General features: G+C 35.9%; 2 protein-coding genes across 5 annotated transcripts in view; both read right to left on the reverse strand.

The window, feature by feature from the left end:
* CAPSL (calcyphosine like) overlaps positions 1–4,842 on the reverse strand; it is a 45,491-nt gene extending 40,649 nt beyond the window's left edge. Inside the window, exon 1 of the mRNA XM_007487455.2 lies at positions 4,664–4,842. The gene's annotated coding sequence lies outside the window, so the exon portion shown is untranslated. The remainder of the gene's footprint in view (positions 1–4,663) is intronic.
* A 9,350-nt stretch (positions 4,843–14,192) lies between these two features.
* LMBRD2 (LMBR1 domain containing 2) overlaps positions 14,193–26,674 on the reverse strand; it is a 59,030-nt gene continuing 46,548 nt past the window's right edge. For 2 of the 4 annotated variants that reach the window (XM_056824547.1, XM_007487453.3), the window contains exons 16-18: positions 24,940–25,045; positions 22,851–22,977; positions 14,193–20,116 (exon numbers count right to left, since the gene is read on the reverse strand). In XM_056824547.1, coding sequence (XP_056680525.1) covers positions 20,056–20,116; positions 22,851–22,977; positions 24,940–25,045 — 294 coding nt within the window. In that variant the 3' untranslated portion in view covers positions 14,193–20,055. Of the gene's footprint in view, positions 20,117–22,850; positions 22,981–24,939; positions 25,046–26,674 lie in introns of all 4 variants that reach the window. The other 2 variants (XM_001365224.4, XM_007487452.3) reach the window with 1 other exon arrangement.

A 26,674-nucleotide genomic window follows, 5' to 3' on the forward strand; every position in this document is an offset into this window, starting at 1 on the left:
TAACTCCATTTATATCCAGCTTGATAGAAAGAATTCTGACCTAAAAGTCAAAAACTGGAGTTTTAAGACCCAGCTATGCTGCTAATTTGCTGAATGAAACTGAATGAAGTCATAGTTTCCAACAACAAAAAGAAAAACTTGTAGCACTGACAAGATCTCATGGGGCCTGGAAACAAAGTTTCATCTTCTTTAAGCCTCTATTTCATTATCTTTAATATTAAAATATTGCCAGAGATTATCTCTAAAGTCTTCCTGTTTGAAATCTCTAGGAGTCTAGGTAAAGTGACAACTTTTCAGAAATTTATTACATAAAAGGAGGCATCACTGGGGTGACTTTGTAGCTCTCCACATATAAAAGGTGCCACCAATGTTGTCAATAATGACCCCAGTGCAAATCAGAGAGATGCAAATCAAAACAACTCTGAGGTACCACCTCACACCTAGCAGATTGGCTAACATGACAGCTATGGAAAGTAATGAATGCTGGAGGGGATGTGGCTAAGTAGGGACACTAATTCATTGCTGGTGGAGTTGTGAATTGATCCAACCATTCTGGAGGGCAATTTGGAACTATGCCCAAAGGGCGATAAAAGAATGTCTGTCCTTTGATCCAGCCATAGCACTGCTGGGTTTGTACCACAAAGAGATCATAAGGAAAAAGACATGTTCGAGAATATTCATAGCTGCGCTCTTTGTGGTGGCAAAAAAAAAATTGGAAAATGAGGGGATGCCCTTCAATTGGGGAATGGCTGAACAAACTGTGGTATATGTTGGTGATGGAATACTATTGTGCTCAAAGGAATAAAAAAGTGGAGGAATTCCAGGGGGACTAGAACAACCTCCAGGAATTGATGCAGAGTGAGAGGAGCAGAATGAGGAAAACATTATACACAGAGACTGATACACTGTGGTACAATTGAATGTAATGGACTTCTCCATTAGTGGCAATTCAGTGATCCAAACAACTCAGAGGGATTTATGAGAAAGAACACTATCCACATTCAGAAGAAAAACTGTGGGAGTAGAAACACAGAAGAAAAACAACTGCTTGAATACATGGCTCAAGGGGATATGATTGGGGATATAGACTCTAAATGAACATCCTAGTGCAAACATCAACATGTAAATAGGTTCTGATCAAGGACACATGTAATACCCAGTGGAATTGTGTGTGGGCTACTGGAAGGGGAGGGGGGAGGAGAGGAAAAGAATATGATTCTTGTAACCAAGGAATAATGTTCTAAATTGACTAAATAAATAACTTACAATGGGGGGGGGGGAAGGAATTTCAGTTCTAGAAGGCTTCACCAAGAAAGAGAGACATTTAATCACAATACCAAAAAAAAATTGTAGGTAAAGGATGCTGGTCTTGGATTCAGGAAGACCTGAGTTCAAATCATTTCTCTGACCTTAAGAGCTGTGTGATCATCATAACATCAGAACCTTTCTGTGTCCTAGTGTTATTTTCTGTGAAATAAGGATAACAGCAAAAATACACACCTAATGAGATTTTCTGTGATGTAATGAATCAAATCTGTGTTCTGTCCATTTCAAATGCCATATTAATGCCTGTTATTGTTATCCTGTGATGGCAAACCGTAAAATAAAGCTCCTTTCATAAAAAAAAAAAGAATGTCCCCAGTGCAAACATAGCTCTGGTGCTTAAAAGAGATGATTTAGGGTGTCCATATATCTTTTATGTGAGTGGAGCTTCCTTAAAAGTTAGAGGGACCTCAACTGAGGGGGATGTCACTAAAGTGGATGTTTAAAATCAGATTAGTATATATAATAGCTGGATAAGCCATGGTCTGTGATACAATGGAAGAGTATTGCAAAGAAAGGAGAAATATGGGAAATTCAGAAAAACATCAGGGGGAGTCTATGAACTTATGAGCAAAGAAGGCCGGATCAAGAAAACAATATACACAATGACAATGATAATTTCTTAAAATGTTATAAAAAAAACAACTTGGAGTAATTATAGTAACCAGTATTGATCCTTGAGAATAGATAATAAAACATATTTTCCTACTCTCAGCAGAGAACAGAATTATACATATATATGTATAGATCTAGATATATACATAAACACACATATGTGTGTCAGTCAGATGCAGTCATTGTGTTAGTTGTTTTTATTTGTTAACGGTTAAGAAAGAGCTCAGTACTAAGGAAATGGATCTGTATTAAAAAAAATGGTTGTGATGGTAAAATAAAAGGCAGCAAGACAACTTATTTTTAGACCTTTACATTCCTAATCAGTACAGAATCAATCATTTTGTCTTCCCCAAATACACCTTTCAGCTGGTGACACTTGAGAAAGTTCTCTTTGTGCCCTAGAAGCTTTATATTGGAAATTAGGAATATCTGTATAAGAACATTCCCAATCTGGAAAGCAAGGAAAGCTAGGGAGTAGCTAAAAGACTTGATATTGACCTGAAATAGGTCTGGGAAAATTTTCCATTCAGGCTGCCATGGAAATCCTTTTTGCAAATATGTCTATATGAGGGTTATAAACAAGGAAAGAACTGCAAAAAAAGAGCAAAACCCAGTCAAAGCGTATTCTGCCTCCTCACTTTACCTCTTGGAATCCCTATGTCCCTTCAAGTCTTCCTTTAAGTGCCACCTCCTATAGGAAGTGATTTCTTCTATTGTTTATACTCTTCTTAATCCTTTAATAATTTTGTTTATTTTTTTGGCTTGACTCATTTGTATTTATACAAGTTATTTCCCCCAGTAGAATGTAACCTCTTGGAAGACAAGTTACACTTAGTTTTTGGCCTTTGTATCCCCAGTGATTAACACAGGGCCTGGTGTATAGTAGGTGTTAATAACTTTCTTGACTCAAATGTGGCCCTCTTGTGCAACTTTGCAAATAGGATCAGAACCCTCTTCACAAACAGTGTTATCATATATAATATTTGTAAAGTGCTTAGCACAGAGCCTGGCACATAATGAGTGCTATATAAATGTAAGTAACTATTATTGTTGATGCTATTATTATATTCTAGCCTAAGCAGTTATTTTCCATTACAAACTCTGTCTAGAGTAAGTAGCATTGTTTTTCAGAGAAAGGTTATTGCAGCCATGCTCTTTGTGGTGGCAAAAAATTGGAAAATGAGGGGCTGAACACATTGTGGTATCTGCTGGTGATGGGATACTATTGTGCTCAAAGGAATAATAAAGTGGAGGAATTCCATGGAGACTGGAACAACCTCCAGGAAGTGATGCAGAGCGAGAGGAGCAGAACCAGGAGAACATTGTACACAGAGACTGATATACTGTGGTACAATCGGATGTAATGGACTTCTCTACTAGCAGCAATGCAATAATCCAGAACAATTCTGAGGGACTTGTGAGAAAGAACATTATGCACATCTAGAGAAAGAACTGTGGGAGTAGAAACACAGAAGAAAAACAACTGCTTGATCACATGGGTTAATGGGGATATGGTTGGGGATGTAGACTCTAAATGATCACCCGAGTGCAAATATCAATAATAGGGAAATGGGTCTTTATCAATGACACATGTAAAACCCAGTGGAATTGCATGTCAGCTACAGGGGGTGGGGGGCAAGGGAGGGAAAGAACATGATTCTTGTAACCATGGGAAAATATTCTAAATTAACCAATTAAATAAAAATTTCCAAAACAAAAAAAGAAAGATTGTTGCTATAAAGTATGGTCTTATGCAGAAACATGCTCAAAGATTCTAAAACTTTAGAAAAAACAACCTGCGCCAGAGTCAAATGAATGGCCCATTCATACTGGCCACTAGTTCTCTCTCTCCCACTCTCCTTTTCTCTCTTTCTCTACTACACAGTTGGTGTTTACATATTATGTAGCCTACTCTATTTCCTCAACAATTATACACATGTTACATCTGATACAAAATGTCAGATATGGAGGCACAGTAACCACAATTGACAACAATAAAGTTGAAAACGAGAAAGGAAGATGTTTAAAAATAGATGTCAGTGCCCCTGACAGACAGACAATTGACAGATTAGAAGACCTCTCAGAGTTCCATTCATTTCTGTGATTCTTTGGTTGAATCAAAAATGATGACATAAAAATTCTAGAACTCATGAACTACCTATTCCTACCTGAATCTAAAAGCAGGAATTCCCTTTACTATGAATTTATCAAATAGTTAGCCATCACTTCCTTTAGCAAAATGAATTCCTAATAAGATCATAAATTCAGAAGGGACAAAAGTCAAAAGCTCTTTTACAGTTGAGGAAACAGAGGTCCAACGAAGTTGTCAAAAGTCACACTGAAAGTAATCAAAAGAGTTAGGGTTTTGCACTAAGTCCTGTGACTACTGATCAGCACTCTTTCTAGTGTATCCTGCTGTCTTGTTAAGTATGTTGTCTCAATTGAATGTGATTTAATTTTGCAATTTAACTCTTTAATGCAAAATCCTTACATCTGTGGTGCCTTCTTGCCATTAGCACATTCTGCAAATCTCGCAAGAGCCGCCCCCAGAACCCATCTGTTTACCTTTAAGGATGACATCCTTGTGGCAACAATAACATACATGGGTACTTTCACCGTTTAAAACATCCCCTTTAGAAGGAGCTGTAACATCTATCACTTTTTTTAAAATGGAAGAAAAAAAAACTGGATCACAATAGCATAACACATCAGGCAATTAATTTACCTTAAATATTAATTTGTTGCAAGCAGTTGCTTCAAACTGAAACTATGGACGCTGTCTCTTTCAAGTGGGAAAACCCATCTCTTTCCCATCCCCTTTGCGCCTGACATACCTGCCCAATTTCCTTCTGCCCCACCTACCCCTCGGCACTCTCAGTTTCAATTGGATGGCTGGTGCTCCCTGGTTCAGGCCCACAGGTAATACTGAAGACTGATTGGAAGCATGCCCCGTCAGGCAATCCCTGTCTCCACCCCCACTCCTGAAGCGTGAAGTTTACAAACCTGTTGTCTAGGCAATCCTCTTCCCTGTGCCTTATTAGAGAGGCTAGCTAGAAACTCTTCTGTCTGAACCCTCTGAAATGTGGCTTTGAGAAGGGCGGTACTATATCCACTGCTCTCTTGCCGACACGATTTTTATAGGCCAGTAACGGCAGGTCTCCAGATGGGTTCTTTCCTTCCAAGCACCTCTTTCTCGCCTTCTGACTTCTTGTTTCTTATTACTGTGCGTGATTTAACGGTTACGGTGTGTGACACCACCACTGAGCAGCCTGGCAACGTTACAGGCGATGCATTTTCGATTTCCCCTTCCCCCTGACGCATACTATGGAGTCACCTGACTGGATAATTGGCCCCACTTGTTCAGCTTGTACAAAGTAAAAAAGCAACAGGTTTGCCCTGTAGTATCTAGGTGGGGCAGACTCAGGTGATGCAGGGGTATGTCTGGAGATTCCCTTACTCAATCCCTTACTGCAATCTCCTCCACAATTGATTAACTCAAGCTCCCATTAGAGAAACTTTCTTTCCCAATAGTCACCACTCTTATTTCCCTATAATTATATAAATATGAGAATTAGTGAATATGTATAATTTGTTAACAAAGTCAACAAGAAATCAGGAACAAATATTTACTTTTTGATTATGTGGAAGTTCACAAGCAGTCACCATAAACTGTACAGATAGACCTCTGCTCAAATCTTGCCTCAGACAACATTTACTACCTATGTGACCTTGGTCAAGTCACCTAACATCTCTTTTCAGAAAGAAAGAAAGAAAGAAAGAAAGAAAGAAAGAAAGAAAGAAAGAAAGAAAGAAAGAAAGAAAGAAAGAAAGAAAGAAAGAAAGAAAGAAAGAAAGAAAGAAAGAAAGAAAGAAAGAAAGAAAGAAAGAAAGAAAGAAAGAAAGAAAGAAAGAAAGAAAGAAAGAAAGAAAGAAAGAAAGAAAGGAGGGAAGAAGGAAGGAAGGAAGGAAGGAAGGAAGGAAGGAAGGAAGGAAGGAAGGAAGGAAGGAAGGAAGGAAGGAAGGAAGGAAGGAAGGAAGGGAAACAGTTTGATTAGTTCTTTCGTTTCTTTTTCAGCAATCACAAAGCGGTCTTTCCAAGTATCCATTGCTTACCAGCTCCTTATAATGTTTTTTTTAATTGCAAGTTTTATTTATATTATTTATGACAATTCTTGCAAGGAAAAAAGTTTTGTCAACTTCTCCACCTGTTTTCTCCATATTCTTTAAAACTACCCACAGATAAATCACACACCTTGTCCCTCATTCCATAAAGCGTTCTCTTTAATGATCCATTTTTCAATTGTCACTTTGAAATTGCCAGCACAAATTATTTGTCTCAACATTTAATGTTGGCTGTTAAAGGTACAGCAACAGTATGTTACATATACAGTCTTGTTGTTCATAGGTAATATGTTATATAATGATAGACAGCAGAGAAGGCTTCTATAAAATAATTTGAAACATGAATTACCCTCTGAAAATGTAATCACTCCTGGGAAAACTGTCTGGTGTCCCTAATGAGAGAAAAATGCTCAGATCATGTTTCTTCCTTTTCAACAACCCACTTTCTTTTTGTTTCCAATTAGAGCTGCTCTTTGACTTAGTTTGGAATCAATAGTTACCCATATCCGAAGATTCTGAAGTTCATCCAGCAAGATAAGGTACTAGACGCTGAGATACTTTATCAAATGGAACTGCCAAGCTTCAGACTCTGCTACAGAGTACAGCTCCAATGGGATGGCCACATTGTTCAAATGTCAATGTATGTTTGCCTAAAAGACTATTTTAAGGAAAACTCTCACAACACTCTCAAGGTCTCTCTGAAGAACTTCAGTATCACTTGTGAGACATGGGACACACTGGACCAGGACCATCCAACACGGCATGTCTACATCAAAGAAAACATGGTGCTCCTATGAGCAAAGCAGAATTGCAGTAGCTCAAAAGAAACATGAGATGGACAAATTTCAAATGATCTCTATCCCAAATGTTTATACATGTTATTTATGCACTGTTTCACCAGCAAAAGTTGGACACTGTACATTGACTCGACATCATTTTGGTCCTCTTCAATTAAGAAGAGAAAGCAATCACTACTCAGATGGGACCACTTATTCCAAAAAATGTCTCTCTTAGAAATCTAGAACATAGGGAGCCCATAACATTCACAAGTGCTACAGAATCAGATTAAAGTATAATTGGGAAATATTTAACAAAACAACAGAAGGACAAAAGAGTAAACTATACTGGTTTGCAAACTATAAAGCACAATAACAGTACAAGATGTTCTAATAATAGTAATTATTGGCATCAGAACTTTTATTGATCTTGTGGAACATACATTTGTCCTTTTCCTCCCTGGCGATATTATGTGTCCTCTGGATAAGGCTAAGGGGTTTTAGTGGTCTGCCAGCACCAAAGTGTGCCTAGAGTTGGGAGCTGGCCTCAGATACTTCCTAGCTTATGACCCTGGGCAAGTCACTTAACTGATTGCCTAGTCCTTGCAGTTCTTCACTCTTAGAACTGATAAGACAGAGGGTAAAAAGTAAATGCAATGTTAGGATTCAAGTACAAAAGTCATAGTTCCACTGTACTCTGACTTGATCAGACTTTATTTCAATCAAATGTTTAAGTACCTCCTATGTGCTAAGCATTGTGTGCTGAGCTCCTTATTGATATTATCTGATCTGATCCTCAAAAGAGCCCTGTGAAGTAATTGCTATTATCTACATTTTACAACTGAGGAAACTGCAGCAGACAGAAGTTAAGTGATTTGTGCAAGGTCACATTGCTATTAAGGTCTGAAGTAAAATTTGAACTTGGGACTTTCTGACTCTATCTAGTTAACCAGTAATTGCTGACCCTTTGTGGCCCATTTGGGGTTTTCTTGGTAAAGATACTGGAATGGCCAACTCATTTTACAGAGGCCAACAGCATTAAGTGACTTATCTAGAGTCACAAAGCTAGTAAGTGTCTGAGGTCAAATTTGAACTCAGTCTTCCTGACTTCAAGCCCAGCACTTATCTATTGTACCACCTAGCTACCAGGGATAGTAGCTTTTATCCTAGAGAGAGTAGGAAGTCACCTGAATTGTTTGAGTAGAAGAGTTACATGGTCAGATATTCACTTAAGGAAAATGTCCCTGGCAATTTATGGGAAAGATGAAATGGAATGGGGGAAACGAGACAAGGAGCCAAATAAGTATCATCTTGGAATAATTTTAAGTGAGAAGTGATGAGGGCTTAAACTAAGGGGGTATCTGTGTAAGGGAGAGGAGTAATATGGGAGAGCTGTTATAAAGGTAGAAGAAATGACAAGATTAAACAATTGACTGGATATGTGGGATTAGAAGAACAAATAATCAAAAGCAATGACAAGATTATGAACTTGGGAAATATGAAGAATGATTTTTTCTTTGACAGAAAAAGGGAAGTTTGGAAGAAGTTTGTAGGTGTAATGGATGAGAAAATGGAGTCATCCACTACGTTTACTTTGAGACCAAAGAGTGAGAGAGGTAGGATGGAGCCAGAAGATGGAGAGGGGGAATAGATTGATCCTTCCCTCTCTTCCCTTAGTGAAGTCAGCTTAAGTTGTCTTTTGGAGGGACAGAATATGTCCCTTCAGAGACTGAGTTAAATATAAAATCAATGACCAAAGTTGACTCTCCCTCCTTGAGGGAAAAGTATAGCTTTCTTCCCCAAGCTTCAGATCTCTTCCTGGATATTATGAGGCAGGAAACTTAATGTAAAGGGAATAATTCTTTTATTCTAAAGGGACACACAAGACAGGGAAAATAGGGTTAAAGGAAGCAGGAAGTGGAAGATCCCTAAGACTAACAACTGACCCCCTCCCCCAAATCCTGAGGGTTCAGGCTGTTTGCCTGACCCTCCTTAATCAGTTGTGATCTCTGATGTGACTTTTATCTATCCTCCTAGTTGTAGCATGAAGTTCACAGGACAACTTTAGGGGATAGAGAGAGGTCTTCTTTGGGTGGATGCATTATAATAAAGTCCCATCCCCTCCTTTTATCTTCATCTGTATCCAAGGGGTTTGCTGGTCAGAAAAACAGGAGAATCAGAAGAGGGAAGTGTCATGAAAATCCTGAGAAGAGAGAGCATTCAGGAGAGGAGAATGGTCAACTGTCAAATAGGACCAAGGAAGGGCTGAAAAGATCATAGGATTTAGTGATTAAGAGAGATCATTTCAGAGCAGCTAGATGACTCAGAGGATAGAGAAGCCAAGTTTGGAGTCAGGAGGACCTAGGTTTAAATATGGCCTCAGACATCTCCTAGCTGTGTGACCCTGAGCAAGTCACTTCACCCCTACTGCCCAGCCCTTATTGCTCTTCTTCTTTAGAACCAATACATAGCATTAATTTTAAGACAGAAGGTAAGAGCTTGGATTGTTGTTTTTTAAGATTTGAGTTGAGTCATGAGGTAAGAGGACAGATTACAAGGGGTGAGGAGTGAGTATGAGGAAAGGAAGTAAATTTAACAAGTGTAGACAACTTTTCAGAGTTTGATAAAGGGAGTATAAATATAGAGCAATCGTATGAAGAAATAACAGTCCAGTCAAGATTTTTTAAGAAGGGAGATTTGGGCATTTTGAAGGCAACAGGGAAGGTAACCAATTGATAGCCAGTTGATAGAGTGAGGTTGAAGATTCAAGTGGGGGAGGTGGGGGGGGGAGAGAGAGAGGGGGAGGAAGGGAGGGAGAGAGAGAGAGAGAGAGAGAAGGAAAAAAGATTATTTAAGAAGTAATCTGCTCAAATTGGATCAAATGTACATGTAAGTAAAATGCATATTCCCAATCCAAAATTACTATAACGAGGAGTGAACAAACCCAATAACCCACTCTGTAGCAGTTCTCACCTCAGCATGTTGGCTGTACTGGGTTTCTGAAAGAAACCAGGAGTTTATTTAGCATTCCACATGACATCCCTACAATGTTTTAATGACATTAAAGTACAAGTTTAATAACAAAACAAAACAAAACCAAAAACTCTAACCTTCTGTCTTAGTACGTAGAGGCACAAAGAAAGACCACTGCTTTTCAGAGTCTAAGCAGAAAGAGGAGAGAGTAGGAAATGCTGACAAGGAGTTTTGAGATGAAGAGAATTGAGAGGAGCTGATGCCAAATGGACTCAATTTCCTCAGTAAAATAAGAGGCAAAAGTCTTAGTCTAGAAAGATTGGGGAGAAGATGAGGGATGGATGTTCAAAGAAAAAGTCTGGAATAGCTTCTGTGAAAAGTAACATAGAGAATCAGCTAGGGAGGAATCAAAGGACTGCATTGCTGTAATGAGTCTAGTTATGGTTGGATAGATAACAATTTTATAATATATTCAAATGGCAAAGTTGTGAGACATCCTCCAGTTCAATGGCTTATGAAAAGGAGTGGAGGTGACGGGTAGGTGTAATCCCTGCTTGAGGTTTGGCAAGAGAAAAGTGGCAATAGAAGGGGCAAATATCTGAAATACCTACTATATTCTATTCTGGGTATCATATATTGGGAAGGGCATTTAATCACTAGAAAAAATCAAAAAGAGGCTGGTTATCATTGTTTTTGTTTGTCCTTCATTTCAAGGAAAAACAATGACATCTCAGGGTGATTTTTTATTTTTTTGATCCTTACCTTCCATCTTAGAATACAGTGTATTGGTTCTAACGCAGAAGAGCAGTAAAGGGTAGGCACTGGAAGGGCCACACAGCTAGGAAGTGCCTGAGTACAGATTTGAATCCAGGACCTCCCATCTCTAAGCCTGGCTCTCCATCCACTGAGCCACCCAGCTGCCCCTTCTGGGTGATGTTTTAACTTGAGTATAAATTGGATTGAAATGAGGCAGAGTTGAGTTAGCAGTTTCACTCTCTCTTCCACAGTCACTGAAGTCCAGTGGCAGGACAAAAGTCAAGACAACTGGCCGTGGCCCAGGTTACAGTGGATGACCTTGCTTTCTTCAATGTTTGACCAAGCTCTGAGCAACTTCACAGAGCCTACTTTTGCTGCCTTGCTGGCCATTGGAACTAATTGTTCTCATCTGCCTATTCCACCAGGGGAGGTCACCTGCTTAGGGTAGACATACCCTAACTCACCTGATGAGTTTGAGCTCTGTGGTGGTTACCCTTAATTTGGTTTAGACTGTTGGCCAACATGGTTTTCCCACAGTGTAGTTTTTTGGAGCCTCAGGTGAGAGTTGGATGAAAGGTGAAGGCCAAAGGTAGATGATCATCTCTGGGCAGGGATTAGCAAACCAGTACACTAGAAATGCTAGTATTCTGACTACTCCATACACCCCATGATCATACTGTATGAGGACTGGTTGAAGGAAATAATGTTTTGATGGAGGAGGAACACTTTAGGAAGACCTGATAGCTGCCTTTGGGTATCTGAAACACTGTCATGTGGAAGAGTAAAGACTTGTACTTGGCACCAGAGAGCAGACCAAGAACAACAGGCAGAATGTACAGAAAGGAAAAGTTAGGTAAAGGAAATCCTTGTTCAGCAATGAATCTTTCCCATTTTAAGTCACAAGCTCTCTCAATTCTGAAATTCTATGATTTTTAAAGACACCCTGAGAGGAATTTAATCATTTTAAACCTTTGTCAAAAGATCTATAATTAGCTCACTGGTATTGATACCCTGCTCAGCCCTGTTAAGGAGTTAATAAATTAATTATGATTAATTATCAAAATAAATTAAATCATTAAAAACCTAAATCAACTCTTAAACATTTGGTAGTATTTTTCACTCTATGCTTTTATTTACCATTTATTAATTAACAGGATTTGCTGAAAAGACAGTGGTTTGTGAATCGGACAGAAACATTTAATTTTGTCTTCATACATTCACCGGAAAAAAAAATCGTCTATTGGTGCCTTTAAGTTTGAAAAGCAAGAAACCATGATTAAAAAAAAAAAAGGAAACATTTCATTCAAGATGACTTGAAGAAACTAAATTGATTTAACTTTTTAGGTTCTATGAACCTAATTCTTTGGGGTCTCAAAGTCTTAAAGAACTCAAAAGATAATCAGTTATTGTTATTGAGAACTGAAATCCAAATGGAAATACAGTCAATTTGCCAACACACACAGCTGCCAGGCAGAAAAGAGATATTGAATTGAAAGCCCCCAAACTAAAAAAAGACAAATGTAACCTAGAAAAAAAATCCTAATTAACAAAATGCTCAGGGACCAAGGGACTTCAAATAAATTCACTTTTGTAGCTGATTGAAGGTTAACTAGAAAACTCTTTTGGTTTCAACTCTAAGAAAATCATTGCAACACATTTTGGTTCATTTTTCTGCCTTAGAAAGCATAATTTAGTAAGCACAACTGAGGAAACAAAGACTCAGCAAGATGACAACTCTCAAAATCACAGACATAAAGTGGCAGAGCTACAATTAATTCAGTCAGGACCTCTGACTCCAAGTTCAGTATTCTTTCCTTCCTTAACATCACAATTTATTGACTTTGGAGAATCTTTTTTAAAAGACGTGGAAAATACTTGTAGGGTAATATTATTCCCAGTAATTTAAATGTGTAGCATATTCAAAGAACTTATTTAATTGGGGGAGGTGTTGACTTTGTTTAGATTTTAGGGATAGGGAAACCTTATCAAAAGATCACTTTGGTTTCCTCCTGAACACTTACTAAAAGAATGGGTCAAGATTATACAGAAATGTATGGAGAAACTACATTCCAGGTATGTAATTCTTTTTTTAATGTTGAAAATACAAGTTGTTATTCCTTTTTTCTCCTTCTGAGTGAAAGAAGAAACATATAATGTATACCAATCAGCGTTAGAGATGGTGTAGTGGTCCTTGGACTGCCACTTCATATTTCCAGCCAGTTCAGCTTTCACTGAAGTTTAGTGAACCTGAAATGAACCACACTGAGGAGTGTCTTACTAACAATAATTATAGCTAACACTTACATGGTACTTTTAAATTTGCAAAGCGCTTTCTGTATTTTCTCATTTGATCCTCATAACTGCAAGATGCTATTATTTCCCTGTTTTATAGATGAAAAAATAGAGGCTAAGATGAAATGACTTACTCAGGGTCATAAAGCTAGAAAGTGTGTGATGCAGGATTCAAATACAATTTTCAGTCTCGAAGTTTGTCACTCTATCCCCTAAATACCAAGAACTTCCCTTCTATACTATATGTGGTCCTTGCAGCATTCTAAATGCTTGGAGCCTATAGTTCAATATATTACGAACTTAGTAGGGGCACACCATGGGACAACATTTTTCCTACTCTTTCCCTGAGAAAAATACAGTGCTATGGCAGTTTTCAAACATGTAGGGACAGGAAAAAAAAAAGTAATTGCTTTTGGCATTTTCACTGCATGGCTCTTTAAATGAGAGCTTTATTGGCAGGATGTAGCCACCTCAAGATTTCTTTAGGAACTCCTTTCCATTTTGTTCCAAGAAATACTGTTCTCTAGAAAGAGGCAGAATGTCACTGTTAGACCAGGAAGGAACTTTAGAGGTCATCTTATACAATGCTTCCATTTCAGAATGAGGAAACTAAAAAGTTTGCCTAGAAACTCAAGAGCTATTAAGTGGTAAAGCTGGATTTGGAAATAAGACCTCCTGAGACCAAGTTACTTCTATCAGATACCATGTTGCTCTTTCATACTTTGGTTCCCAAAGTCATGCTTCAACAATTAAGCTTTATATGTGCTGAAATCTCTCCTCTGAACATATCCGCTTCCTAATGGTTGTTGAGTTGAAAAGAATTTTCATCTATACTTGAAATACTTCCCCAAGAACTGTTACTTCAAAAGATTGGTGGAAGTACATAAAAATATAGCTACCAGATTCACTTGTATTCATAGGGACTTGAGGCTTCAAAACCAGTCTGAAAAGACATCTGCTTTAAATATTATTTCTCTCTGAAAAACTGTGGGGTCTCTTTAGCAGCTCTAATTTCTAATATATTTTGTTCTCTGAAAGCCCAGAAAACAGGATAGATGTGCAAGTTAGTGGTTTCCCCTGCCTAAACACCTGATTTGGATTTTAGTCTTCTTGTAATTTGGGGGGAGGGGGAATATTTGTATATTCCACAAAAAAAAATCATAAGAGAAATGTAGAAAATTAGGTGCCGTCTTTTAAAAAAATCTACTCTTTGCTGGGATAAAAGTACAACTCGTGTATGCATAAGGCACTGACCTTAAAAGATAGCACAAATTCAAAAACACATTTAATATTCAGCAAAATTTGTTGAGAGATCCAAGTTGCACAAGCACTTACTAATTTTAGAAAGATTTTATTTCGTGCAAATCTACAATCACCTATATTTAAACAGCTGATCAAATATACATTCTTTGAAAAATTTACATCATCAATAATTTAACATAGTACAGAAAAAATTTTTTATTGTATGCCATAACCAAAATGGAAGGCTATTATGCAGAGATAAGGCAAAAGATTACTAGTTTGCTAATAAACAGCACTTCTACAGTCTTTTAAAATACACAATTGAAAATACACTAAAATTTTACAGCACAAAAATTGCACAATAATTAAAACTTCCAAACAACAAAATTTTAGATCAGATCAAACTAGTCAAACAGAAGGAGTTTCAGGTGGGAGAAAGTCTGTCACTGAATTTCATGTAGTAATTATTGGCTGACTGGAGAAAACATTGGCATTGTGCACACAAATCATAGCTAACCCACTGACAAATTATGTGCTCAGACGCACACTAGCTGATTTACACATTAGGATGAATAAACTAATACTTTACTTGATTTTCATATGATCACTTTAAAATGGAAACAGTAACACCAATGTAGTTCATTCAACACATTAGATTCCCAGCATATTTTGGTAAGCCTAAAAGGGGCTAAAGAAACAGGGGAGTGTTTCAATTTCAGACAATTAAGAAGCTAGAGGTACAACTAACAATGGCAGAACACTGCTATAGGGAAGAAGTTCAATAACATCAACATTTCATTTGAAAGCAACAAAAAAACTTATTTACAAAGATGGAAGAGAAAAAATGCCAGGAATAAGAGCATCAACGTGACAGCACTTTTGTAGATTTGACTGCAGGAAATGAAAAGGCAACTCTACGTATCCCCTGCCTTCAAATGGGCAGCATTTTGTCTGTAATTTTCAAACTAGAAAATTCCACTACACTTTTCAATGTAGTCAGAAGCAAATTTTACCAAGAAACAATCACCATAAAAACCTAAAACCTAATCCGCTAAAGAGCAAAGATATTGGCTAGTATCATGTTGATAAATATATAGCACTTTAGGTGGTCACAGTGACAAGAACAATACCACAATTAACTCATGCTGTGCAACTTCTACAAGTGCTGTTTTCCATTGCACATGTCAGTCCTGTGAAAGTAAGACACTTCTAACCACATGTAAAAAGGACGATCAAATTATAACAGAATGGGTTATGGTTATCAGGTCATTGTAAAAAAGTGAGTTTTTCAAAGATTATATTAGCAATATAACCTAAAATTTTTATGGAAAATAAAGTGTATTCTTATAGATCAGATACCGAGTGCTTGTCATTTCCTTTTTATCAATAAACTAGCCCTGTCTTGAAAATAAAAATCATAGTGATATTTAAATTAACATTCTCTGAAAGTAAAGCCTTGCAAGCTTGGAATGATTTAGGAGGGAAGTTCAAATCTCCTCAGCACTGGCTCTAGAGGGGCACCAGAATAATCTCAGGTGCCAAATACTCAAGGACAGCCTAGTGCCCAAAGTAGACCTTTTCTGAAGAGGGTCAGGTTCCAGGACTCACAATGCCTAATCAAGGGAGCATGGTGGAGCCTCCCTACCTTTGCTATATTATGGTCTATCACTTGGCAAGAGACAATTTTAACAGAGGCAGAATTACTCCTTATTCTGGCAAGAGTGACCTGTTGTGAACAAGGAATCTGAGCCATGAAATACATTCTTTTAAATCACTGATGTTTTTACTTTTGGTAATGAAGTTATTCATTATTACTATAATTAAAAGGCTTAAAAATATTCAAATATTACCAGTTATTTCTTTATTCAGAAGCCAAGAATTTTTGTTCAAATAATGAAGTTCAACAATAAGATTTTATGGTACTAACCTATGACCTGAAGAAATGCATATTAAAGTGCCTAAATAACATTCAGTTTAGTCATCTAACACAATGTCTCTCAATAGTGGAATTGGAAGTCAGATACCAGTTCTTTCTACAATCTTCAATGTTCTGAACATAATTTCTAAATGATTATTCATAAGTAAGCGAGATAAAGATAATATGAGTATTTTAAAAAAATATTGGCAGTACAGTTTTTTAAACTGATGTTGCAAGGAAAGCCTTAGAAAACCGATCTCTTAACATTTGAAGTTTAATAAAAAATAATCCATTACTATGATTATCATTTAACTAGAACTATGGGATTCAAGTTCATGAAGATCTCTTATACTCTGAAAGGTAAGTTTAAGAAGAGTTTTTGCCAATTATTGAGATTATGAGTACTTTCTGAATCTTAGCATAAACAAATAAAAATTTTATAAACTATTTAAATTTAAGTTAGAATTACATTATAGAAGAGTGTTTAAAAATTTTTGTCAATATATAAAATTTTCAAAAACAGTACAATAAATTGAGGAAGATAAAATAATTGAACCACTTTTAATCAATTTAATTAGCATATACAACTCAGATTTTGGTACCAACAATTTGACCAAATATAGTAAATTACATATAATCCAATTATTTATTAATTAGTATTTAGTTCAATGCTCTGTATTTTTCTATTTTTCCTAAATAAATGGGAAATTCTTTGTCAAAGGCAGTCCTTAAAAAGTTTAATTTCACTCTGATCACTTTTGTTTAAGTGTCTTTTTGTATGATTAAGTAATCTAAGAGGAGGTATTTATGTGGTATGGAATTCCATGTAATAGTGAAGACATTTTCATAGTATGTTAGAACAAGAATTGGAAATAAAGATCATCTAGTCCCACCATTCTGTTTTAAAGATAAAAATAATGAAACAAATATATGGGAATGTTAAGTCAGTAAACAAATGACTTGCTCAGTGTCAATACAGCTAGTTAAGCAGGAGAACTGAAACTAAGTCTGGTACCTAGCAGCCTGCCCAGTGTTCTTTTAGCTACACCTCACTGTCTCCCTAGTTTATTACCTATTTTAAGGTTTTCACAGTGATGCCCCATTGATCATAAGATATAAGAAAATGCAATGTGGGGGTTGGGGTGGGGGGGAGAAAACAAATTTTTTTTTTTTTTAGCAAAGTGGCATCTAGTAACTTACATGCTATTTTTGAAAACAATAAAAGTAAGGGTGTTATAAATTATTCATATGGTATCACCACCCAATGGTTATTTTGGGAGAGTGTCATATCTAATCCATTTTACATAGGGGGTATCACTATGAGTAAGTCATGCTTTGAAATCTTTGCCCTGCATATAAAAAGCATAACTATAAGAATAATGTTCTGAAGAACATACCATTAGACCATAAACTCCTCAAGACAGAGTTTACTTCATTTGTAAATCTTCAAATTATCCAGTACCATGATCTGAACTTGGTTCATTGAGTAACTAACCCCTGATCTCTAAACTAGGAATCTTTGGGAAGTGACCAAAATATCACCAGCAGACTCTACTATAGGAAGACAATAATAATCAACACATATAGTACTTTAAAGTTTTCACAGCATTATATATATATAATCTTGCTTAAACCTCATAGCAATTTTACACTTGAGGAAAAAAGTTCATACAAGTTAAGTGATTTAACTATAGTCACACTGCTAGAGTCAGAGGCTATATTAAATCCTCATCTTCCACACCTGAAATCCAGTGCTCTACCCACTTTGTAATGTTACCTCAAGTTCAAGGGTCAACCAGCAGGATACTTAGCCAACAAGGTAAGTTTCCTATACAGTACTTAACGAAAACTCATTAAGACAAACTGTTTTAAAAGCAACAACACTGATTAATATAATTAGTTTAGAGATAACCCAAATGCCTAAAAATAACCTCAGGCTCATAGGTCATCTTTTCCCTGGTATTTATGTATATGTATACAGAAGTTTCTCTATACTTTCCTCCTACATCTGCAATGTAGTGAAGGGCATACTTCCTTCCACCCCTCCACATATTTCTAAGCTCATTTCAAGGGATGATATAGTCTGATTATAGCCTAATTAATTGGGAAGCCTTCTCTATTTCTTTCCTCTCTGTCTATGCTGCCATTTGGAGTTTATGATAAAGCCTGGGGAAAAAAAAACAATACACTTTTTGGAAAATTTCCGAAGTAAAGTCATATGAAATAAAACAGTAGCAGTAACAACCAAGTTATATTCCTAAATTAGAGGGAAAAAGTTATTATCTAGAGGTCCAGAGTCCATTTTGTGAAGAATATTTTTTCCATCCAATACTTTTAAGTATCATTTGTAATGAAGATGAAGTTGATGATAAAATGACAGCTACAGTTCTTTGAAGTATTGTGAACGTTAATCTAATACCCTCACAATATCCCTGTGAGGGAGGTAGATAGGATTATCTTCATTATGCAAATGAAGAAAAATAGGCACTGTGAGGTTATAACTTGCCAAAGGAAATCCATGGTGGTGCATGCCACTTTCAGTGCCAAAGCATCATTTCCTGCTTACTGCTTGTTCTATGACCAGCCACACTTTACAAGACAAGAATGTGATTCAAATAAGAATACCCCCCTAAAACTTTCAATGTAGTGTGGCAAACCTTCCCATTGATATTTAGTTTGAATGTATTTTGTTTCATTGTTTATAGAAACTGACTAAAAAATTCTAGGTAATAGGGTTAACCATAATCCTTTGAGTATTTGCATTATATTGTTTATAAAATTACATAATACTAATTTTAAAAAATTAAGCTTTTTCAAAACTCAGGGAAACACCATTTTTCTAGAAATATAGAACCTATTAAATTGTGTAAGAAGTGGAAAATATTTCAAGGATTTCACTTGTTCGTGTTCACTCTGCAAAATAAAGACGCTGTTTTTAAACTTTGGCTTAAACATGAAACCAAACCAAAAAAATTTTAAGTAAGCATATTTATCCAATAATAATTATATACAATCTACTTTTGTTTGACACGTTCCATAAACCACAATGTAAGTACTAATCTATAACATCCTCTGAATTAGTATTCTTTTGTTTTGAATGGAATAAGTATATGTCTTTTGTAAAAGCTTTACCATCATATACAGGCACCTTGAAAAATCTCAGATCTCTTTTTTCATGTTCTTTGGATATCAAAAATATTTGTAATAATGCATATATTTTCCCTTCAACAGAAAGATCAGGAGTTAATTAAGAATACAAAAAAGCAATGAATTGGGAAATTTTAAACTCATCTCCATCAATTTAAAACGATACAAGGAACTACAAAGATTTTTAGCTTCTATTAAAGCCTTAAAAGGAAAAACCACTTAATTATACACATGCTAAAAAAAAATGCTAGTGTTGCCAATTGAAATATCTTAGTTACACATGCAAAACACATTTAATTATTTGTATATAAAGTTGAAGCAGAAGGATTACTGTATTCTGTGAATCATGTATAAGTCTTATGTTCTAAGATATGAGTTCTGTGAATATGATCATTTGATTTCTCCATTCAATTACATATCCTTGAAAAATGCTGACAAAATATCTTCTTTTTAAAAGAACAAAATATATCCACAAATGACAGAATACTGTAGTGTATGATAGAGGTTACAGATAATTTACTATTTTTAAACTAATTTTCAGAAGAAAAGATTCATTTCAACCAATCTGAAACACACAAATGTTTTTGCATGGACTACTTTTTAATATGAATTAAACTGACATTCCCATTATCCACTGAGAGAACACACAAAAAGCTGCATCATATGCAATAAATCCCACAAGCATATGGTTCTCTACTACTTGATGAGAAATAAATTATTATACAAGTTGTAAATTCTCAGTGTCATTTTTTTACCCTAACTTGACTTTTCTTCTTCCAAATAGAAAGCAACTTCTGAGGGTACACTGATGTTACAATAATGTACAACATGAGAAATGACTTGGATTTGCAGGCTTCAAAGAGTTAATTGTCCCCTAAATATTTTCAAACTTTAGACATCATCAAATATTTGGCTTCGAGACATTGACAGATACCTTCCACCAGATTGATACCTAAAAAAAAAAAGAACAAAAAACAGTTCATTTCTGAAAGGTTTCATGAAGTCAAGTTTGAAAAAAAACAAATCAAGAAGATATAAGTAGGAAGCAGTGGTATAATTTAATATCCCATTATATTAAGCAAATAATTTGCTTCTGGAAATTGGTGAAACTGTCTTCATTGTTCCTCACAGATGACAATGTCTCCAGAGTATGCATTTTCACTGGCTTCTTCTCTAAGCCTGGGATGTGTTCCCTCTTGATTTCTGCCTCCTAGCTCTCCTGTCTTCCCTTTAAGTCTCACATAAAGTCTTATGGCTTTTGGAAAGGCACTAAGCCTTTCCAAATCTTCCTTGGCCTGAGTGCCTTCCCCTTAAGGTTACCTCCAATGTATCCTATATAGAGCCTTTTTGTAGAGGCTTGTTTACATGTTGCTTTCACTATTAGACTGTATTTTGCCTTCCTTCCTTCCTTTGTCCTTAACCCAGTACCTGATACATAGTAAGCCCTTTATAAATGTAAGCTGATTGACTGACATACCTCCATAGGACTGACATAGGGCCTACCTGATAAAATGATCCATCAGTTAACAAATATTTAGTTAGCACTCACTCTAAGGCACCACGATAGATATAAAGGAGTATAAAATACAGTCTCTGCCTTCAAAGAGTTTACAATCTACTTGAAAGGTCAGGCAACAGACACAGAAAAGCTAAATAACAATAAAAGACAATTTCACAAGAAATTCTATGAGGGAATACGTGATCAGTCAGAAAATGGAAATGCAATGTGAGGAACGGAAAGCAGTGAGGTGGAAATGAACAGTGGAATGGACATAAGCCCAAGAGTAAAGAGACCAAGGGGCAGATTCTGACTACCCCACTGACTATGCAATGTTGGGCAAGCCCTTTCACTTCTCAAAACTTAGTTGGCTCATCTTTAAAGTTGAGGTAACTACATTACCCTCTGAAGCTGATCTAAGACAACCTCAACCTAGGCAGTAGTTTCCTCTAAAACAAAGGCATCAAAAATGTGCTCTAAGGCAGCCCATAACTCTCCTAAGTTCAGCCTTAACCATGTAAAAAGGTAATTGGGAAATATGTAACAAAAGGATATATATCACAGCAATATAACAGAGAAAATGTTAACATACAACTCACAGAGATCTTTACATATGGGTTAGTGGCCTCTTTTTAGGGTTTGATACCACTGCTCTATAACATCACTGATGTGTTATCATCTAGTCCCTGATGAAAGATCTCCAGTGAAATGGAAAAATAATTACACATTAAGATTCTTAACGAGGGAATTTAAATATGTTTATGAAAACAGATCATATATGAGATAAGTCGGTACACTGAACTCAAGAACACGTGTTCAAGTTTAACTCATGACATATCTATCCCCCTGGATAATCCATATCATATATATAGGAAATGTTCTAAGACTATATAAATTGAAGAGAAAGTCAGATCTACATTGGCTGAAGGAGTTTCCACACTGGACACTCCCCACATTAATGATATCACAGGCTCACTAAAAAGGAAAGTTTATCCAAAAGGTACCATTTAGAATAAAATTAAGATATGGGCTTAAAATTAAGCTCTAATACAACAGACTCCCAAGCATTTATATTCTACTACCTCATTTATTCCTGGATAGCACGGGCTACTTGTGTATACCTCAAGGGGCAGGTAGATATCACACTTCAAGGTAACAGGAGAGGGGAGCTAGGTGGCTCAGTGGATTGAGAATCAGGTGTACAAATGGAAGGCCCTGGGTTTAAATCTGGCCTCAGACACATCCTAATATTTCAGAATATAGTACTGATAAGACAGAAGGTTAAGAGTATTAAAAAAGAGAGAGAGAAAGAGATAACAGGAGTGGAAGAAAGTATGGCAGGGGCTCACAAACACAAGCTGCTCTTATACTTTTATCCTAGAAGACATCAGCTTAATGGTGCTGACAAATCAGAAGCAAGATGCAGTGAAGGTGCCCATTTTCTGATAGGTAAGGAAAATGCTACTTCAGCCTACATTAACTCATCTAAAATTCACTCAATTTTTCTGCCTAATTTTATACTGAGGTGTACATGACTTACTTCATTGTGAGAATGCTGAATCCCTGAAATGACAGCTACAAGGTATCCATATACATAATACATTTCAGAAAGAAAAGTTCAGAGTATGTTTCTTGAATGAATAAAAGGTGGAATGAATCTAGATTTCAATAGTGACTCTCAGTTAGTGCCTTTTCCATTTTATAGATTATTAGATTAAAAAAAAAGTTACTAGCTAAAGTAGAAAAAAAAAAGACTCCCTTACCCTTTTTACCTAATTCCATTACCAAATATTTCATTTTAAAAAGGAAACAAATTCATTTTTATTTTAACTATTAAATCTACACAAAACAAACTTTCCTGGCAAGGGTAAAATATAGATACAAAAACTTCAAAATATTTTTATTTATAAAACAGTAAAACTTGGGTCACATTTATAAAGCAACTTAAGTTTATCTGAATACAAAACCTATTCATTTCTGTTAAATTCATAGGTAGCATTTCAAAAACATTAAATATTAAGGAATATTAAACGTAATAGTTATTAAGTATTGATACTCTATGGTTCCTTGATCATTCTCAAAATATAACTATTTTTAGAATGTTGTAGAAAATCCAACTAAGTCAGAAGGTCAGTAAAATCCTTTGAATTGGACGACTAAAATACTCAAAGAACAGGAGCAAACTCACCTTCCTGATTCACATTCAAGAGGATCATCAGTGAATGTTTCTGCATTAAAATCCAGAGGCTCTGCATCTTGGAGTAATTCAATTCTATCTCTTTCAGTTCGATTATTAGATCTTGTATACTTAGATACTGCTGTGAAGGGGGGAAAAGATTCATATTATTATTTCTTTTACAGCAATGACTTTTCATTTGTGGACAAAAGTCTCCTTAGCATGATGACAGGGTGAAGACAAAGTTGTAATGGGCTTAAATTTTGAATCCAAAGCTAAAAGAGTAACAGGGGGAAAAAAAAGTACAACAGCATAGCACCTTAAAACCAGAATAAGTCTATAAATAACATAATTCAATAATTTTAGGGCCCAAGACTTAGTAAGTTCATTTGCCAAAGATATTCTGCCACCTGGCTCCTACTCAGTCAACTTTCCACCTTGGTACCATATTAGCCTGAATATAATTAAGACCCAGAATATAGTGAGATCTCAAGTATTTTGAAGGGTAAGTCAGAAAGAGGAAACATCCTTTTTATTTTGTCCTTTTAAATTACAAGTTTCTCTTATCTCATGAATAATGCAGGCACTTTATATTCAAAGTTTTTTCAAGGTCCTGAAACAGGCTAAAGAAGTTTTAATGCCAACACTTTTATTAAATGTGCATTACTTTTATAGATACTCCTGAGAAACTACCTTCCAATATTTAATCACATTCTCCTTCCTTTTCTATTTCCTCATCTCCCAAAGTGGAAACATCATTTGAGTCATTGCCATCACACTCTTCTTCCCACAAAACACTTATCTTCACTACCACCCATACTGTTTGAAATAAAACATTTTTTTAAATCCAAGCACAATGGTCTCCGTGGAGATTTTGTCCCAAACAGTTTTGATCCAGTTCCCTAATACAGTGACTAATGGTTTCTTTATTTTCCCTGATGGATTAAATTCATGATATATGGTCAACATCCACTCATAATATTCTTTCCTCAAATGATCTTTGAATGGCTTATTATTATTACTACATCTACTACATCTATCTAAATTGCGATGTCATTCCTCCCAGAATAACAACTAGGTCTGTGAGAGTTTCAGTAACTCTCTTCTTCACATTTTCAGTCAGGTGACCCTTGAATGTGTGGAGTAAGAGCATTCCTCTCAGATACATTAATGCACCTTGACAACTATCCCAGACCACACAAGTTCTTCACTCATCCATCCCTTTTCCTGCACACAAAAGATCACTCCTGATGGTAACTTTTCCTCAGATAATGTTTAACATCTTAAAATTACATAAGGAGTCAGTTTTTTTGCCCATCAGCTGTGACTGCATCATGGTCATTCTAATTTTCTCATTTCAGGTAGTTTTAATCAACAATGATTTGGCACCTTTAGTATTAACAGTGACATTTGATGGAATATCAAAACAAACAGGTGTTTGGTCAGCAGTTCCCATCTGCTTTCAAAGGTACATATTGAGGAAAAAAGTCACACTATATTTGGGCTAATAAGGTACAATCTGCCTAAGCTTGGGCTTTTTTTGACTTGGCCTTAAAGAAACCATGATAAGACAATAGAGTAAGATTTAAGTGAAAAAAAAATACAACACAAAGAAAATAATTTCGGATGATTAACAGGTCATCTAAGCAAAGGGAAAAAATTTTCTAACAGTTAAGTCAGTAATGTGAATCAGAATTAGCTAGTCAAGATTATTTTTCCTGAAAAAACAGTATCAATTAGTATTTTTAAAATTATCTGGATAGAATAAAATGAATCAAAATTCTAACAGATTAATCATGAAAATAAAGTCATCTGAAAGCTTAGAACAGGTGCGAACTTTAGGTCCAGACAAGCCAGTACACTGATATTCTCTGGTTTCTTAGGTCCAGACAAGCCAGTACACTGATATTCTCTGGTTTCTGACCACTCCTCCCAATCCTTTGCCTACCCTTAGTCCATAAATTTAGCCAAGCACCTTGAATTGGTCTGTATAAGAGTTCTAACATGCTACTTCCAAGAATCTGTCCAATGTGGATTCTTATGCTGAAGTTTGGCAAGTAATATAATTTACTTCCCTAAACCAAATGCAATGACCACTTACGTCTATTGGTATTGGTTTCTCCATAATTTGACTCTTTTGGGTCAGTATGAATATTTCTATTCCTGGTGGAATCTTCTCGATTGTTTCCATAACGCTCCTTCCATTCCTTGAAAAGAAATATAAAACTATCGCAAAAAAACTCTCAATGTTTCATTAGAAGTATAATAAAAATATACAATCCTAGTAGGAAATACATTGAGTCAGTACACTGAACTTTATTAAATACTTACTATGTGTCAAGCACTGGGGATACAAAGGCAAAAACAGTGTTTGCCCTCAAGCAACTTACATTCTGAAGGGAGAAACAACAAATAAATACAAGATGCATACAGAGAAGATAGCTGTATGACCCTGAACAAGTCACTTAACCCTGTTTGCTCCCATTTTCTCATTTGTAAAATGAGCTAGAGAAAGAAACAGCAAACCATTCTTTACCTCTGCCAAGAAAATCACCAAAGTGGACATGAGTCAGACACAACTGAAAATGATTGAACAATAAATGGTGAAAATATTAACACTTGAACTAAGGTGGTGGCTTTGTGAGTAGAGAGAGAGGAATGATATGAGAGGCTAGGAAGGCAGAAACAACAAAACTTTATAACTGACTGGATATCAAAAATGAGAAAGAGTCAAGAATGGCAATGAGCTTGTAAATTACATTCAGCATTCATAGGGAAGGAAGTCATCAGCAGAGATAGATGAAAATGGAACTCATGGCCACTGATAAAATTACCAACTTAAACAGTATAGAAAGAGAAGGGAAGTGGACCCAGGATAGAACCCTTGGGGACACCCACTATAACCAGAGCTTGCACACCAATGGAAAATCCAGCAAAAGAGGAAGAGAATCAGGAGCAAACAGTACCATGAAAAGCTAGAAAGAAGAGAATATTAAGCAGGAGAGCTACCAGGAATTCTCTAAACCATGAAATCACACTGCTCCTCCCTGGTCCACCCCTCTAAACCAAGACAGTGTGAGCACAACAGTTACTCTAAAAATCATTTGAATTTGTTTCAGTAAATTAACATAGTATATATTTACAAAATAAGGTAGTTTTTATTTTCTAGCTAGTCATTATAAAATCATATTAACTCTTTTAGGTTCCTCTCAACACCACCCCCATTGAGAAAATACTACATATACTACTTATTATATATGTTGAGATATAACTTAGACTGATAAGGTAATGAAAGCAAAATAATAGCCATTATGTAAATATCAAACATATTAAAACTATCTTCCCTAGAAAAACAGAAGTGCTCTAGAAACAAACACACGGCATTAATGAGAACAATAATAAATACATAATAAATTTACTAGAGTACATTCTAATTAAATGTTTAAATTAAATTAAATGTTTCTAATTAAGAAACATAGAATTTAAGTGAAAGGAGGCTTGGAGGTCATCTAAATCAACTTGCAAATCAGTTCAAAGATCATTTCCATGGATTTCTAGAGAATTTGTCAATAAGTCTTTGGTTGTCTGACAAGAAGCTTTATTATCTATGGAGATAGCTCATGTCATTGCTGGACAGACTTGTGTCACACAGAGAACTGAAATTTGCTTCTATTTTGTACTAGTATGTCTTAGTTGTCCCTAAACAATGCTTTCAGCATATAGAGACAAGTATCATTCTTCTCTAAGTCTTCTCTAGACTAAATGTGATACTTCCAAGAAGCAGTAATTGTGATTAGGGAATACTGATGACTTTTTTATTTTAAGATAAAAAAGCT

Source organism: Monodelphis domestica, chromosome 3, assembly GCF_027887165.1.
Source record: "Monodelphis domestica isolate mMonDom1 chromosome 3, mMonDom1.pri, whole genome shotgun sequence".
Taxonomy (NCBI): domain Eukaryota; kingdom Metazoa; phylum Chordata; class Mammalia; order Didelphimorphia; family Didelphidae; genus Monodelphis; species Monodelphis domestica.